We start from the raw sequence: 15,734 nt of genomic DNA on the forward strand, positions 1-15,734 counted from the left end.
AAATTCGATTCCTCGAAATTTAAATCGGCCGGTCGTTAGTTCCTTCCACCTCTCTTACACTCGAGTCGAAACTCTGATGCTACTTCGACGCTCTCAAGGATCGTTTGCGCCTACTTAGACGGCCTATTAGACTAGTGAAAACCTATTTGGACGATATTGACATTTCTTCATTTCTCCTTTGAACCTTTAATTTTACAGATCAAATTTTCACGCCACCTTCAACGACCTGTTTTGACGCTAAAGCAGCGAGAACGGTAATTTGAAACGTCATCGGGGTTAAAGTAGGCGTTGTGCAATTTATTATCATCATTTAAATTGAACCTCTTTCGCTATCTCATCTCCTACCGTGTTGGTCTCCGCCCGGAAAGAAATTCTTAAATTTCACGAGTTAGAATATTATAATTTCATTTAGAACGAATCGATAACGTTACATCTACGGGACGCCGCTTAACCAACGGACGAAATTTGAGGAGGGTCCAATGTTAATGCACATTATCACGTATGCCGGTGCTCAAAGGATTAATCAGTTTTACCATCTATTATCTTGAATTAATCTCACGTGCCGGCGGTATCGTCGTTACGTGAATGACGGGCGTTCATCGTTAACGGTCTCCGCGGGGGAGGTTTCTTCGCTAACCGCTCTCTCCCTTGTTGTTAATTCATTTGCCTACGAGGCAACGACCGGGGTGGGGCAGCTCAAAGGGGGAACGCTGGAACGAGGGTGATTAATTCATCGTGTCGTCGGAAGTGGCATTAAGACGCCTCCGTATAAACGCTGTCCGAAACGAAGAGAGCCGCCGCCTTCGCTTCTCTCGGAGGCGGACTCGCGTCTACGCTGCGCTGCGAGAGCATTAGCACCGCTCTATGTATATATGTATGCGATTGAGATATTACGGCGGGTCTAAGCGTCCTTTGCGTGCCTCTAAAGAGCGCGAGAGGGATGTTAAGGGGTTTCCGTTCGTTCGCTCGCTCGCACGCACGCGATACCCCCGCGACGCCGCTGGGCTGCCTTCTCCCTCTCTCTTTTTCTCTCTTTCTCTCTCTCTCCCTCTCTCTCTCTTTCCCTATCTCTCTCCTTTTTATCGGCTATTTTAATTCTCGCGCCCGTGGGCTTGCGATCTAACGTTATCGCCCGGCGGCTAGAAAGGGCTGCACAGAGCGCGTTGGATATGCGTATTAGTTTACGTCGCAGTGATTAAGACGTTAGTTCTCACCACTGACAAATTTCGCGCGCGCGCGCGATACTTCGCGTCCGGCGATATTTCTCCCTTAACGCCTCCGGGCCCTCCATCTCGCTTCGCGTTTTTTCATGCTCCCGTCAGTTTTTAATAATGACGCGGACTGTTGGAAGAAAAACACCGAAACTGACTTAGGTGTAACGAACCGACATGTGTCCGTGTTTCCCGGCTGTGAGCTACTGATGTCGCGCGGTCGATTAGAGCTGACCGAAAGCGCGAGCGGTATTTTGGCATACGTCCTAGGATTTGAGCCTGGGCCTTATCGAGAAATTCCCGAAATACCGCGAGTCTTCCGTGCCGTGGCTGTCAAAGACCCGATTTAATTTCTCGCGACCGGGGGCCATCGGTCAGAGGAAAGGGAATCGAATCAAAGCGTAAACTCGAAACTTTCGTCCGGCGCGGCTGAAGTGTGAGGGGCCTCGGCGACGATGCGAAAAGGGTGGACACACACGCGAAAAGACCAATGGCATTTCGTTATTGCACGCTGAAAGCAAGAGGGAAACCATAGGAGGTATCTCGCAAAGCATCACCGGGGCTCTTATACCGCGATGCCTTTCCTTCTTCTCTCTCTCTCTCTTTTTTTTCCAGAGCGTGTTTGTAGACATTCTATAAAAATGAATTGAATCTCAACGGGATTTCTCGTTCTCTCGCGCGACGTTTCCCCCCGTTTTAATTTATTACTTGAAGCCACGCGATCGAACACACACACACACACACACACACATATATATATATATATATGTATGTCGGTTATTTTTTCGAGTGGTTCGGATTTAAAACGACGACAAGTATATTCGGCAACAATTCGAAAATATAGCCTTTTAATCGATCGGTCTCGCCATATAGGTAAAACCGTGCGGATTGAATCGTGTAAAGGATACACCGGAAAATTCCCATAAAAATTACACGATCGGTGCGTCGAGTGCTTAGCGACACGTGACTAATTTCGCGGTCCACGCACGGATGGATATCGGTTTGAATCATATACTTTTGGTTACACAGAAATGTGCGCGATGTAACTGCGTTTCGATAATATTTGTTTAACGTGTTTTCGTCCAATTTAAAAGTAACGTTTACCATGGCGAATTTATCACTCTCTATGGTAATGAGGGTAACATTATTGAAGAGAAATAACGGGGGATGGGAGTTACCGGGCGAACACAGGCGGACGATAAAGAATAAAAGCATCCGATGATGATGATGATAATAATGAGGATGATGGTGATGATGACGATGACGGCGATAGTAGATTTTTTTCGTGCATTTAGATAGGCTCGAGCTCAAGCACGGAGCAATCCGACGTTACGCGGAAAAAAGAATTAGCCCCCACGGCTGAAAACTACCTCCCACGGTCGGAAATGAGCTCTATTGTATTATTAAAATTGAAATTTAATCAATTCATTCTAATTTTTTCTGACCCTGTATCTAGTTTTTAGCAGCTAAAAATAAGTATGCCCCCGCAGCTAAAAACTAAGTATGCCGATTTCATTCCAGTCGTATTATGTGGACAGTTATTTCTTCTTTTCCGTGTAGCAGTTCTGCCTTCCTTACGCAATTCGTCCAATTAAAACGGCCAATATCGGGGCCGCGCGAAATCGGATTATCCAGATTTTTACTTCGATTCGAAACGCGGATTACGTCGTGTGTGTGTGTGTGTGCGTGTGTGTATCCGTGTCTATGTGTGTATGAACGACACGAAAACACCACGCTCGACTCTCCAGATGAGAATTGTATGACGCGCGCGCGAGGAAACCGATAAGAGATATAATGTCTAAACTTATTAGATTAGAGCTGGCAACGTGCGCTCGGGCGATCCGCGATATTGAAACCTATCTCGAAAATCCCGGCGCCGCGATTAATCACCGCGAAGCCGCCGGCCGATCGGTGTGTGTTGACCCTTTTCTGTACGCTTCATGCCGCGTTTATCATCGTACTTTTCGCATGGCCGCACATTTTTCATCGCTCACGCGTATCCAGCCGAATCAACTCCGGGCGGGCTCGCTCACTGGAATAACACAAGGACGCGAATAATACGAGAGAGAGAGAGAGAGAGAGAGAAAGAAAGAGAGGGAGGGAGAGCCCGGGAATAATTCCGGGATAAATCAGCCCGCCTTCTCGTCCTTTAATATTCTCCCCGATGCTGTCCGATAATACAAAATCGCGGCATAATTTCGGTATAAATCGAGGGTGGGATGGGGTGGACACCCTCGTCCCTTTAAAAGCCACGGGCGTTTCCTTCCTGGTGTCGGACGATAGGATTCCCTCGTGTTATACGACTTCCTTTTCATCGACAGCAACAATGGCGGTGGCGCGCGCCGGCTCTCCTCGTCGTCTCTGGAATCGAAGTTTGTTCTGTACACAGAAACACGCGCGAACGCGCGTCACTCGCTCGCACGCCCGTGTACACGCCCGTGCGCGGGAAACACGGAAGAAGCTTGACGGATCACAATTCACGCGACACCGCGTTCTCGTGGGCGTCGCCGGGGGGTTGCAGTCGGCTCTTCGTTGCGCCGGCTGCGCGCACCCTTTGACTCGCTCGCCCGAGTCCAAGTTCGCGTAAAAGATTTACGGGAAGAGGGGAGGGGGGAGACTCGTACAGCTACCCTCAGGAATGCGAGCCGCCTCGTAAAATCATTAGGTGCGCGCACCCCCGGGAGGACCTCCTGACGAGGCGCCGAGCTGTTTCGCCGAGGAGGTTGAACGCGAGACCACGAGCGTGTCTGGGGTTGATTTCACGCGGACAGTTGGCGCCGTTGACCGGCGAGGGTGTCAATCGACGGTTAACCGGGGGAACCGGTTGCGGTTCTACGTTCTGCAGTGGGGATCAGCGGGAAAAATCGCCGACCTCGCCCTGTAAGAAGAAACCACCGTGGTCGGCGCCCATGACTGTGTTCTTTCGGGATTCGAGAGAGAGAGGGGGGGGGGGGGACGAGGGGCACGAGAGGAGCGGACACTCTTCGGCAAACATTTTTACGCTATTACGGGAATCCGAGACTGGGATATTAAGCAAACGCTTGCAGCTGCGGGAAATCACGGTCGCGCGCGGGACGGAGGGCCGCCGCGGACACCGAGGAATCGGGATTTGTCTCGATATTTCGTATCGCGGCACTCGCGTCCCCGTAATTAACGACGAGCTGAAGAGAAACGAGTGAAAACCTAATTTGTGGGGGATGTAAGGTTGATTTCGCAGTAGGAAAACAAGGAGCGTGATTAACCTCGACGCTTGCAAGCCCCGCTTTCAGGGATTAAGAAATGTCGTGCACTGAGAGGAAAGCGGCGGAATCAACGGAATTTTGCTGAAAAGTATGTTTCTTCAAGCACAACGTTTATAGCCCACCGAACAAATTACAGAGTGGCTGTAATGAGTTATTCATTATATATTAATTGATCCGACGATTGCGATCTGGTCAGCTGCTATGTTATTTGTTTGCAATGTCGGCCACAAGTAGGAACATTGCGTAAGAACTTACGTAAAAGTAAACGGTAAAATACTCCACGGCCCAGAGATGTAGCAGGTCTTCAAACAAAGCCGTTCACTCACCTCGGGCAGTTTTGGGTTCACCGACCGTAGTTTTGAGGCTAACTGATCAGCGGAGGAATACACTCGGTGGATTCGTTGATCGTAGCCGCTGGGATCCTAGAAGGGAAGTGGAGGAAATTACACATGTACGTCTGGGAGACGTATGGTTGCAGCGTCAGGGTTAATCAGTGCTTCGCAGGGGTGGATATATTTTTCTCTAAAGAAAATATCGTACAACTTCAGTAAGAGACCTTCCTGCATGCTTTTGTGACACGTTGAAAACAAATATACCGACCTTTCGTGCAGTTCAATTGAACATCAACCATCACACACACACACACACACACACATACAACACCCGTGACTCGTCGGATCAAGCAATATCGATGTTTTTCCCGCGATTGCATTTTACCTCCGCGCGACCGTGAACGTCATCTCGCGTTACAAAACACATTTGCGCAGCGCCGGCAAATTAATTGGGATTTGTTTAGGAATATCCGGCCCGTTTCCGGCGGACGGGAGTTCGAGAGCAATTTCGAGAGACGCGAACGCGTTTAGTCCCGGTGCTCGCGGTTGATTTATCGCGGGGGAAGAGGCCGGCGCGAATGAAAGAAAAGGGTGGCTTTTCGACGGGAGAACGAGGCACTTCTGTCAATTACTACCCGTCGCGTAGGTAGAACGGTGAAAACACGCTTTATTCCTGGCAGCCCGAATACGACGGATAGATGTCACGTCATCGCCACCCTCGAAGCGATTACGGGGCAAACGGCGTCCCGTCGACGTGGAAACCACCCTCGACAGCGCGTTCTCGATTCAACCGCATCGTCATTAAGTTACCGTCAATTAGGACCGATGCCAGGCGAACGCATTCAGTATGAAAAAGCTCCTCGCGTGCCAGCTGAAGAAAATCGGAAATGCTATTCGTCATTCGTTCTCCCCACCGAAAGAAGGAGAGACAGAAAGACAGAAAGAGAGAGAGAGAGAGGGGAGGAAAGGCGGTTTTATTTGCTTCCGACTCTACTTGATTTCGCACGCGAAACTTTCGCCGAATAGAATCCTCATGAAACGAGTCCCGCTCTGTTTCGATACAAACGCCACGGAGATTCCACGTGAAAGGACGTCACGTTGATTTACGGTAATGAGATCTTTTCTTCTTCCCACTTGCCGCCAGGCGAAAATGTTAAGTGAATATCTCACCCGATCGAAGACATGCGATGAAACAGCGTTCGTTTAAACTGACATCTTCATTCGTTAGAAACACCCTTAAATCTTTTCCCTTTTCCTTTCTCTTCATTTTTCTCAAAAAACATCGAGAGAATCTGTATCCGCGATGCGTCCCGAAGTAGGAATAAATCGCGGAGCAGCCGGTAATATGCCGGTATTTCGCCAATAACAGCGACTTTTCACCGGGGTATGAAATGACCCCGCGTTTACGTAAAAGGAAGAAAGGGAATAAAGCGGCTGCTTCCGGGACAACTGCGAAGCGCTCGAACACTCGTGATCCGCCCCTTCCGTCGCGGGCGAGTACCCGCTCGCGTGATACTCGGCGTGTGCTCGAAATCAAAATAAATCGTCCGCCGTAAACTGAGCCACTTTCTGTAATTAAAGGGTAAGGCTCGAGCGGCCGACACGCGGAATGATCTAAGGGCTGTTCGAGAGGTCTGATATCGGGGGGGGGGGNGGGGGGGGGGGAGGGGGTATCTTACACGCCTCGCAGTCCTCAGGGAGTGCCACGTGACACGCGTGCACGGTCCATGTCCATTCGTCTCGTCTCGCGCGGGGTGCCTTACGTGGGGAGAAAATAATAAATATCGAGGTACGCGCGATCTTTTTCTCCCTTTCTCTCTCTCTCTCTCTCTCGCTCGCTCGCTCACGATTCGCAATGGGGGTACGATAGGCAGGTGTCACGCCACCGCGGGACCCCCCGGTGCGACGATTACGACGATTACCGGAGAGCCGACGTTGGCCGCGGAGAGGGTGGAGCCGCCTTTCCGTTGACACCGCATCACGAAGCACTAACCAGGTTATTTATGCCACCTCGTAAAACTTGTGGCGTGCCTGAACACACTACTCGCCGGTAGCATTCTGTCGTCCGCGCCCTTCGCCCTTCGCCTACGTTCGGCGCGGCCAATCTCGAATGACAGAGCGCGGGGGTGGTGGCGGTGGCCTCGCTACTGCGTCGTGCCCTTCCAGGATCGCGCGGCCTACCCCAGGAGGTGAGGTCTCGCTCGTGTCAATGGCGCGCGACGCCGGCTTAAAAGTTACGAGATAGGCGGCCGGTAAATACGAAATAGACCGCGGGATTTCGCGTGAAATATCACGTACCCTCTCTCGATAGTGACGGTTTGTGTGTGTGTGTGTGTGCGTGTGTTTGTGTGCGCTCGTATATTTATAACGTTAATATGTGCAATCGTATGCCGCGCGAAGGGAACCGTGAGTCCCGCGTTTCCATGAGTTACGGCCGTCGCGCGATTTTTATTACGTGTCGGCGTATCGTCCGCCGGGGAACGATAACTGGAATACTTTTCCGAACGGAGTTAGCGAGAAGGAAAGGAAAAGAGAGAGGGAGAAAGAAGTTTACGTTGAAGTATGAGCGTAGATAACGTTTCTTAAAGATTTCTTCTTTCTGCAAACGAGCGTGTCCCCAATATGAAACAATCCAATTCGCGATCGTGGTGTACACGTGAGGTATGCTTGTGCGAGATATATTCGCACAATTAATTCTTATCAGTGTAAAGACTCGCTCCGCACAATAGAAGAGGCCTGAGGTCGACTTTAAAGCGGATATTTCTCAACCGGGAACAACGGGAACAAACGCTGCTTCTGATTCCCGTCGTTCTCCGAGCGTGCTGTGTTAATGGAATACCCCGATATCGGTTTACAATGTAACGAAAATGTCCGTGCGCGCGTACAAAAAATCGGTATCACTTCAAGACTCGTTTTTCATATAAGCAAGGATATACAGAGCGTTCCAAAATTCCCGTATGCGAAGTGTACATGGAGATTCTTCATACTAGAAGTCACTTTTTCCTCAGCGGAAATACCGAGAAAGGTCATTATTTCCAGTGACTTTTCAATTTTCAAAGTGACATATTTTTTAAGGAAAGCCTCGGAAAAATTCTGAACGAAATTCTGTTAAAAAAAGAAACATTTACTTGAAATCGACCGAAGAATATAATTTTGCTGCCCATTTGTTCGCTCGAAGCTTGCGGAAAATCTCAATCGTTTGTTTCTCCGACACCATTGTTCGAACGCAATTTTGATAGAGAACAAAATTATTTCCTTTGATATCAAGAATCTCCTTGTACATTCCGCATATAGGAATTTCGAGGCACCATGTATAATTCAAGAAATTCTAGTTCCGGCGAAAGTATCATATTCTAGTTATTCAAGAATAATTTTCACGAATTGAGAAGGGGGGGAAAATAAGGGATAGAAAGAACGATATCTTCAGGCTGATACAATTCTCAATTTGAAGACAAAAACTTCCTTCCTTTTATCCAATATTTCCCCCCTCTATTTACAAAAAAATATTCCCGAATAATTAGAATATGATATTTCTCATGGAACTGTACAGACTTTCTTCATATAATCAAGTTTTTATCTTCATGCAAGATTATATTCTTGCTTATAGACGGGAATATGAGTCTTGAATTGATTAATTAACCCTTATAATTTTCATAATAATAATAATAATCTGGCGACTAATTTGTTTTTCACGCACGCGTCCCCCTCGTCTCACAGTCCATCAAACGTCCAAGTTTTGCGAAGCGCCACTCTTTTCCTCTTTCAGTTATCGTACTCCATGGAGCTGGATTATGACGTGGTGGGCGTACCAGGTGGACCGTCCTCCGGGATGATGGCGTTGCTGCCGCCGAGGGTGAACGTGTCCGCCCGGGGTGAAGTCCCAGTCACCCTGCAAGTATTCAGGATCAGATTGCCGTGCTCGGGCGTCGTTAGCGCCGAAATTCCTCTGGCCCTGAGATTGAATGTCACCGCGCCGCTCGGCACTAAGTACAACGACACCGTCTTGGTTTTCAAGAGGAACAAAATCTGCCTGAAAGGTGCGTGCGGATATCCAACCGGAAGCGGCTCGTCGCGCACGCGCGTCACGATCGTGCGTGCGTTAGAGTCCGCGCGCTATGCTAATTTCGAAAAACGTCGAAAAGGGGTAAATCTCGCTTTATTATTCGCGCACGTGAAAAAGCCGTACCGCCGCCCCCGCTACTTTATTATTCCCGCGCATGAGATTCAGCTCGGTCTAAAAATCCGCGATTTTCATGGCGGTGGCGTATTAACCGAGAAACTAGATCCGGACTAGATATCTCTTTCTGCCTTCTTCCGTTCTCCCTCTCCTCCCCCCCTTTCTCTCTCTCTCTCTCTTTCTCTCTATTTCTTTTCCTTCCTTTTCTCTTCTTTTTTCCGTTATAGAACGCGCGGGACGCCTTTTCTTCTCCCGCTTGTTTTATTCAACGTCCCTGAAAATATCATGACCGCGCGCCCGCCGTTTGTCTCACTTAAAATATGAAAACGTTAATGCGTAAATTATTTAACTCTTCCGCTTAGCGGGTGCTTCACGGGCGCGATGAAAATTGCAATTTCTCCCCGATCTCGGTTAAATTCTAAACAATGCTTACACCCCGTCCTCTCTTACATTCAGATTTATTATACAGTTATAATTATAATAGATACACTTGGTATGATAGATTAAATGTAATAGACTTGATTGTGTATAATGTGATTTACGCGATTGCACGTAAACTAGTTACGTTCTTAAGGTGGTTGGTTCGTCAAGCCATTCTCTTAGGTATCCTCTGAAATTTTACTATTTTGAATTTCTTCTAAATCACAATTAGGATTTTAATGAGGGACTACTGTGATATTAAGGACTAATGTAGAGACATAAGACAACATTTCAAAATTATCGGCTATTTTTTCTCGAAAGTATAAAAAATAGAAAATTTACAATCTATAGTAATACACGTGTTGAAATATTTACATGCCACTTTTTCTTATATGTGCATCTCGATTAGATGAACTCGCATATAAATAAAACGTTAATAAAAAGAAATAAAAGATGTATGTCTTCATGTTTGTAGCATTGCATGCATATTTGCCTGAATTTCGCTCAAAATTAACGTTCATTTAGATACTCAAGATACTTAACCTTTTCGCCGCTGCGCGCTTCAACCAAAAATGCTCGCTGCGTGCGGCACAGTATTCAATTGTGTAACACTGAGGCGGAATAATGTAATAAAGAAAATCCGAGCTGAAAGATTCAAACGAGCTGCGGCATTCATTTGCAGCGTACGCAAATGGCGGGCGATTTTCCACGTGTATACATGGTATATACAATTGAGAAGCTACCTTTCAGCGACGATTATATCCATCATACGTAGCAAAGGGGTTAAATGAAATTATAGGAAAATATTTTTTTCAATAAATAACAAACTCACGTAGGGGGCCCTTTAATATTCTCACTGGAGGTCCAGCGCTCTGCGAACCAACTACCTTAATAATCCGTAAAAGCACACCGCTGTCCGAGAGTTCGCGACATTTTTGCAGTCCCCGGTTACCTGTTACTCACCTTTGAACACCGTGCTGGATCGCAATAAGACCTTGTATCCTCGCACAGTCGGAGGATATTACGGAAACACGTATACTGCAACGGCTTGTGAATATTAAATTACGATATTCCTTTACATTATAACAATCGGAAAATTCAGTCCCGGACGAGAAGGAGGCGATAACTCCCTCATCGGGAGCGGGGGCAGTCTCGGCTTTGAAATGCAATTTCGCCCGTGTCACCGTGACTTTTCTACGCGGAGATACCGGCGGGTCCTTTGACGGGGGCCTGCCTACAATGTTGCACGCCGCTCCTTTGAGTTAAACGCCGGGAGGTGCGAGAAGTTCAAGAAGTGTGAACGTACTACAATGTACTACGGCGTGCGCCGCCGGCAAAGGAACGCGCGTGTCGTCGATCGGCGACGACGAGAGACCGCACACGCCACGCTTTTCCGGATCCGGGCTCGTTTCACACGGCCGTTCGTCTCGGCGAAAAATCGACCCACGAACGTGAAACGAGCGCAACGTTCTTCTCGATTTTTCACACCGCACGCTTTCCTGCTCGTCGTGCGTGCACGGTCAGCGTCACGTATACTCTGTATTTCCTACCATTTCCTACAGAAAAAGAAGTACGAAATTTAAGCAAATAATCACTTCGATACTCCTTGGCAAATTTTCAATATAATATTACTTATTATATGAATTATTTACTCGAATCTGGCGGTTTGTTCTTCTATGTAGACGGAAAGTTAGGGTATCCGTCCTATGACACAGATCTTTCGTGCAACCGATCAAAGGCATTACGAATTTTTTTCTTACGGCAAATTCTTCCCACACGTCTCGAGGAACGCAAAAGGATCGGTGGCGCTACGGTAATCAATAAAATATCTTTATATTCTTTTCAGAATGTTTCGACAAAGAAATGTCAAGCGTCACGATTCATTGGGGTTACGTGAATTTCTAATATTCTCTATAGGATACGCGGAAATGAGTTTCGCGTAACAGGAAAACGCGTAATGCCCTCTAATTCGTTACGCAATGCGCGTCACACGAAAAATCTCTGCCGTAGTACCCGTACACGATTTTCAGCCTTACACGCATAAGGCATAAGGTTGAAAGTCGCGGAAGTAACTCTAGTTATTAACGGCAAGATTATAACAAACGCAGTTTTCACGTAATGTTACTTTCGATCGCGATACCCTTCTGCAGTGGATTATACGAGAATGTATCATGAGGATCACATCCAAAGGCTTAATGCCATTCGAGCTTTGTAACACACATGCCTCCTCGCACGCTCATATCCTGCGGTGGCGGGCGGCGTTAAAGCACGTTTGTTACCTCCGCCCTTCATTTTCGCGCTATCGCTAGTCTGTTGATAATTATTTCGTTTACGTAATCTCGGATTTAATTAGCACGTACGCGAACGCGCCGCTGAATACCTTCGTTACGGCGAGACAGTTTCGACGGTGATCGCGATTAAAACAGAGGCGCGCGTTCACTTAGCGTCACGCGCAAAACTCAATTTGATTTGATTGCGGACCCGCGGAGCGCGCTTCCGATAACTTCGCCGTCGTGATATCAAGTGTCTTTTCATTAATTTTCTTTTTGTTTTCGCGTTCCCCCTCCCCCCCCGAAAAAGAATCGCAACGATCGGAACTGTTAGCGGAGCGCGTTATCGAGAGGCGGCTCGCGAACGTTCCGCCGCGATTTAACGCGCAGTTCGAAACGTTCAAAGCGTTTACTTTGTACGAATGCGTTCTGCGGTGTATAATAAATTGGTATATATAATTCCGCGGTATGAATTTATTTTACGGCGCGTTTTGGCGGCACCGGCGGCTCGAAACAACGGTCGGTCGCCTTCGGTCGCCTTTCGCTAAATAAATACCGCTGAATTATAAATATAATACAGACGTAGTGCGCGCGCGCGCGCGCGCGTTTAAGTAATAATATTTAGATAATGAAATTATATATACAGGCGTAGTTTACGTAACGAGTGGAAATGTTATAACGGGCGAGCGAGGGAGCGAGCGGAGCTGGCGGGCGAGAGAAAGAGAAGTTACAAACGTAATTTCCGCGCCACTTCCGACAAGGGTGCTCGTAAGCGTATACGAAAGGCACTTCACACAGCCGGTTCACTCGACTCCGCAAACCTTCGCGACCTCGAAAACGCGTGTTTTCTGAAAAAACACAGAGCGGCGATGAATGCAATCTGGCAAATAGCTCCGATTTTCGTCATCCTCTCGCGCGCGCGCCATAACGGCACGCCGATCCTTCACGCAGATTTTCCATACGACTACTATTACGACGAACTTTGCGCAAGCTCGCCCGCGGTAAATAAACGCCGCACGCGAAATAAACGGGAGCCCGCAGAGCGCGCTGGAGTATTGTATCTCCTTTTAAAGTTGAGAAGAGAAGATTTACTCTCCGCTTTAGGCGGAAGATAGTTTTGTACCTCATTTATAAAAGAAGATGAGAGAGAGAGAGAGAGAGAGAGGAGTCACGTTCCGAGAGAAAAGAACGAGATGGACAAAGCGCGTTGTAAAATTGAATTCAGTTCTTCCTGCGCTTCTGACCGACAATTTGTCGCGACTTGGCGGTCGTTTCTCAAAATAGCATTGCTTCAACTTACATAAATGAGAATACATTTCGCGTGCTGAATATATATATATATATATGTGTATATATACATTCGCCGATTTGCTGAATTCCCTCTTAAATCGTGGAAACATTCGGTCCTGTAACTTTGACTCTAGAATTTTGGCGAATATTCTCCTTTTCGAGTCGTTGTACGCGCCAGGACACGTAACTGGATATTGTTCGTGTTTGAAAGTATATGCGTTTGCGCGATATGCGAGAGAAACGATCCACCGGCAAAGGACAGCAGCGATAGAGGGCGAGAGCGAGAGGCGAAGAACGAAAAGACGAGGAAGAAGAGAGAAGGAGAAAGGAGGGGAGAGAGAGAGAGAGAGAGAGAGAAGCGCGGATCCGGTTACCGAAGCAGGCGACGGTACAACAAAAAGCAATCCGCCGAGTAAAATTGAATCTCGCCAGGGGTCGGTGTATTTAATGAAAGAGAAGAGAAAGCGGCGAGGATCCCTCCTCCGTCGAAGATCAAGAGGGTCGGCCGCGTAGAAAAATGGAGACGGTGGACGAAGGGATGGACGAAAAGGGGGAGAGGGAGGGCCGGAAGAAGGAAACGAAAATAAGTAAGCGGCCTCCGCGGCCGTAGTCGCGTACTCCTGGAGAGCAGATTTCCCGCTTTGTCGAATTTGCTTCTTCCCCGTCCGCTGCCGCCGTCGGCCAAAGGATCGCGCCGGCCTGACGAGTCTCCTCCGAGATCCTTACTCGAGAGGGTCCTGCAGCGATCTGAAAACGCCTCGAGATCACTCGAAAATAATCGAATTTCCCGCGTGGGGTACGAACAACGCCCTCAAACCCGACGTCGACGAGGTGGTGACCGCATGTGTGCGCGCGTCCGTGTGTATGTGTGTTATGCATATATATATTTATATATATCGGAAAGTCCCGGCCGCTGTCAATTTGAAAGAGATTTCAACGATCTACACTGATTCTCTCGATCCTCGACTCTTTCGCGTCCTGTATTTCAATTTTCGATAATCCCGCGCGCGCGTCAGGTATTCTTTCCACGGCGCGGGACAACGGTATACCTTACGTTCTCCGCGTTTTTACGGATATTCATATTTTTTCATCGCGCAAACGTGCTTCAAAGAGAGAGAGAGAGAGAGAGAGAGAGGAAAATATCGACGTTTTGGATTACCGGATGTTTTTCGCGAGTTTTCACGCACGCTGCGTCGGGAGTATTAAAAGGAAGAGAAAGAAAAAAAAGCAAAATATTCACGACTGACGTTAGCGGTCGTTTTACCTCGACGTGGCCCCTGCGGCCACGTCTCGTGCGTATTTCGAGGGCGCGTAGACGGTGCGTGAAATCGCCTCTTTCTGAACCGACGCGCCGTTGGGTTCTCTTACTTCCTCCGGAATAAAGTAAACACAGAGGCGGGCGGCGCAGGAAGATGTAATTCCGTAATTTACGCGGTGCCTCACGGCCAGATTTGTTTCTAAAATCCACAGGCGGCGGCTCGAGCGGCGGGAAAGGCGCGATTCGCGCGAAGGGTCACCCTGTTAATCCTCCGGAGACTTAATTCCGGACCTCCGTAAATCTCGGTTAAGGTCTGTTTGATGCTGGCGGATAGCATAGCTCGCCCGGATTTAATTGAGATACGCGGCAGCTCTTAACACGCCTTCCCGACTCCGTGGCAGTGGCCTCTTAAGTCTCGAAGTTTCGGGGACGTTCGCGATAACTTACGTCGACGGGTACTCCGCTCTCCTTCGAGTGCTGTGAGCAACGTGATCGATTTACCTCGTCGCGTTTCGATACCGAAGAAGGAGCGAGAACGGAGGCGTTGTTCGCGCTGCATAATCTTCGGATAAAGAAATCGCGCGAGAGGGAAGATTAATCCGTACCGTAAAATCGTGTCACGCGCACCAGCTTCGCGTCGTCGGCGCCGAATGGATCCCGCGAATCGACTTGTAAAGGCGATTTGTTTTACTCTTCTTACGTAACCGAAACCGGTTTTCGGGCGTGAGGAGGACCGGGATTAGAAGTCACGCGGGTTGTTTGTCACGAGGTTGAAATCTCGCTTATCAAATAAAGCAGCGTATTTTTTTTTCTCTTTAGCGCAGGTCGCCGCTATCGTCGTAGTTGAATGCGCGCCAAATGGCTCATAGTTAATGCATCGCGTGTGATGCGTATGAACGCTTAAAAAAAAAAAAAAAGAAAATAGACGTGGCGAGTAGAATTTTTCCCGTCTCTATTTTCATCCCGTCCCGTTAGTCTCCCAAACTAACCGGCAGTCGCTATTTTTCCGCAGCCGTAAGAAATATCGTAGTTTCAGCTAATGTTTCCATGGTAAAATCACACCGCGCCGCGAGCGCATCGTTGCTCGGACAGAACATACGGCGGGAATGTTCGCCGGTTGCGCGTTACGAATGCGTCGCGAATGCTCGCACTCGCCCCGCCGAAAAGTGTAATATCATACGAAATACGAGACAGGAAGATAATAAGAGCGCGGTAAGAAACGGTCGATTGCGCGCGGCAAAAATGCGAGCCCGGCCGGTAGCTGCAGTGCGGGAAGGAGTCTCGGGAACCTCTCGAAAGCATTTATCCGTATTTCGGACGCGTCGTAGCGTGTGAGAGAAACGTTTTAGGAAGATGGAGGGACTCCGGCAAAGGAACGACGTGAGTTTACCCCTAAGAAGTTGCGATGCAGCGCCGAGGGCCGCTACGATTTATTTAACTTTTTGTTCCTACTGCTTCCTGCGCACGTCTCATCGCGCTCGAGCAAACTCCTTCCCGGCTCTCTCTCTCTCTCTCTCTCTCCTTCTTTCTCGTC

The 15,734-nt window shown here is 48.3% G+C and overlaps 1 protein-coding gene across 1 annotated transcript in view; it reads left to right on the forward strand.

Annotated features, from left to right (window-relative positions):
- The window catches only part of LOC106748152 (tyrosine-protein kinase Drl-like), a gene marked incomplete at its 5' end in the record, with an annotated part of 90,924 nt that overhangs the window by 49,511 nt on the left and 25,679 nt on the right, over window positions 1-15,734 (forward strand). Inside the window, one exon of the mRNA XM_014626396.1 lies at window positions 8,552-8,822. Within this exon, the coding sequence (XP_014481882.1) occupies window positions 8,552-8,822 (271 nt within the window). The remainder of the gene's footprint in view (window positions 1-8,551; window positions 8,823-15,734) is intronic.

Source organism: Dinoponera quadriceps, unplaced genomic scaffold (genome assembly GCF_001313825.1).
Source record: "Dinoponera quadriceps isolate SergipeBrazil2010 unplaced genomic scaffold, ASM131382v1 scaffold2600, whole genome shotgun sequence".
Lineage (NCBI taxonomy): Eukaryota > Metazoa > Arthropoda > Insecta > Hymenoptera > Formicidae > Dinoponera > Dinoponera quadriceps.